This window comes from Morone saxatilis, unplaced genomic scaffold, assembly GCF_004916995.1.
Source record: "Morone saxatilis isolate NCDOM2014 unplaced genomic scaffold, NCSU_SB_2.0 Contig5, whole genome shotgun sequence".
Classification (NCBI taxonomy): domain Eukaryota; kingdom Metazoa; phylum Chordata; class Actinopteri; family Moronidae; genus Morone; species Morone saxatilis.
The window spans coordinates 25,442,425-25,443,966 of NW_023340095.1; the positions used below are offsets into that span (position 1 = coordinate 25,442,425).

Sequence of the window (1,542 nt, forward strand, 5' to 3'; positions counted from 1 at the left end):
CTGGGCTACTGTAGAAGCATGACAGTTCAATATGGCCGACTCAATGGGAAGTGACCGTTGCGTCTGTAGATAAAAACGGCTGGACTGGAAGTGTTGGGTCTCTAAATTCATTCAATTCAATTAAAATTTATTTGTATAGCGCCAATTCATAACAAAAGTTATCTCAGGCCACTTTTCAAATAAAGCAGGTCTAGACCGTACTGAATTGAACTGGACCTTTAAACACACATCTTTGAGCTTCATCATGGTTTGCAAAATATAGAAAAATAGGAACAACTCTAATGGGATGATTTTTTCCTTTTGTCTGCTGTATATGGTTATAGGCAACTGACATGTTTGCCATAGCAACTTTATCAGAAGATACTGACGGTAGGACTTAGGACCCCCCCCCGCCCCAGTGTCTGAAATGAATTGATGCAGCTTTAATATTATCATTTATTTCTGTTTCTCCCGCAGAAAGGCGTGGTGTTGGTCCACTGCAATGCTGGCGTGTCACGGGCGCCGGCAGTGGTCATTGGTTACCTGATGTCATGTGATGGCCAGTCCTTTGATGCTGCCCTCTCATTGGTCAAATCAGCTCGGCCAGTCTCATCCCCAAACCCTGGCTTCCTGGAACAGCTGAGGAAGTACAAAACGCAGATGATGAATGGATCCAAACACTAAAACAGGCAGGGTGGTTAAACAGTTTAAGAACAGATAAATCTGATGTTAAGGATTTAATGATCAAGAATAATTGGACCAGACGATACTACACACCACTTACACTCTTTAAAATGGTTTGACATAAGATACCAAATGTTCTAAATGTAAGGATGAATCTGTTAAAATCAAAAAAATTATCTTCCCTCTAGCGATATCTATTATATTTGGGATTATTTGTCTACATTTTGAGACAAATTAGTCTGTAGTTACTGTCTGTAGACAATATTCCAGTCAAATCACCATTGACATTAGAAGATGTGAAAAATATTATCTCATCATGTTCGTAATTAATACCCAAATTATTTAGCTATGTCTAAATGTATGGGATTATCAACCAAAATTCCTGAAATTAGGTGTTCAGTAGCTTTTTAACCTAGTTACATCATGGCATTGTGATATGAACAATAGGAAACACATTAGGATGGAACATTGTCAGGAGTTTAGATCCTCCTGAAGACATTTCAGTATGTTATAAAGAGTCATTATTAACTTCAAAAGACATTTTCTTGTTTGCGTGTTACTATAGATGATGACCTCTTTGTGTTTTGGTGCTTTTGTTCTCTTAGTCATCTCTGTGTTTTGTTATGTTGGATTAATATCTGTGGGGGTAATTCATCCTCTGCATTTGACCTTCACCAATTCATCCTCACTGTTTTGGAGCAGTGGACAGCCACAACCTCTAGAATGTTATATTTCTAAACATAAAAATTAATAAAAACTTAAATGACAAAAGCAGAAACAGCTCACTGTTATTACTGTGAGTATTAAACCATCTGGTAAGTACTTATATACACCGATCAGCAGCCCCATACCAACAGACTGCTCTGCACTGTGTGTTCT

The 1,542-nt window shown here is 37.9% G+C and overlaps 1 protein-coding gene across 1 annotated transcript in view; it reads left to right on the plus strand.

The window, feature by feature from the left end:
- Positions 1–1,371, plus strand: part of LOC118338668 (dual specificity protein phosphatase 19-like) — a 12,407-nt gene extending 11,036 nt beyond the window's left edge. The window contains exon 3 of the mRNA XM_035675945.1: positions 457–1,371. Within this exon, the coding sequence (XP_035531838.1) occupies positions 457–663 (207 nt within the window). The 3' untranslated portion in view covers positions 664–1,371. The remainder of the gene's footprint in view (positions 1–456) is intronic.
- The last annotated feature ends 171 nt before the right edge of the window (positions 1,372–1,542 follow it).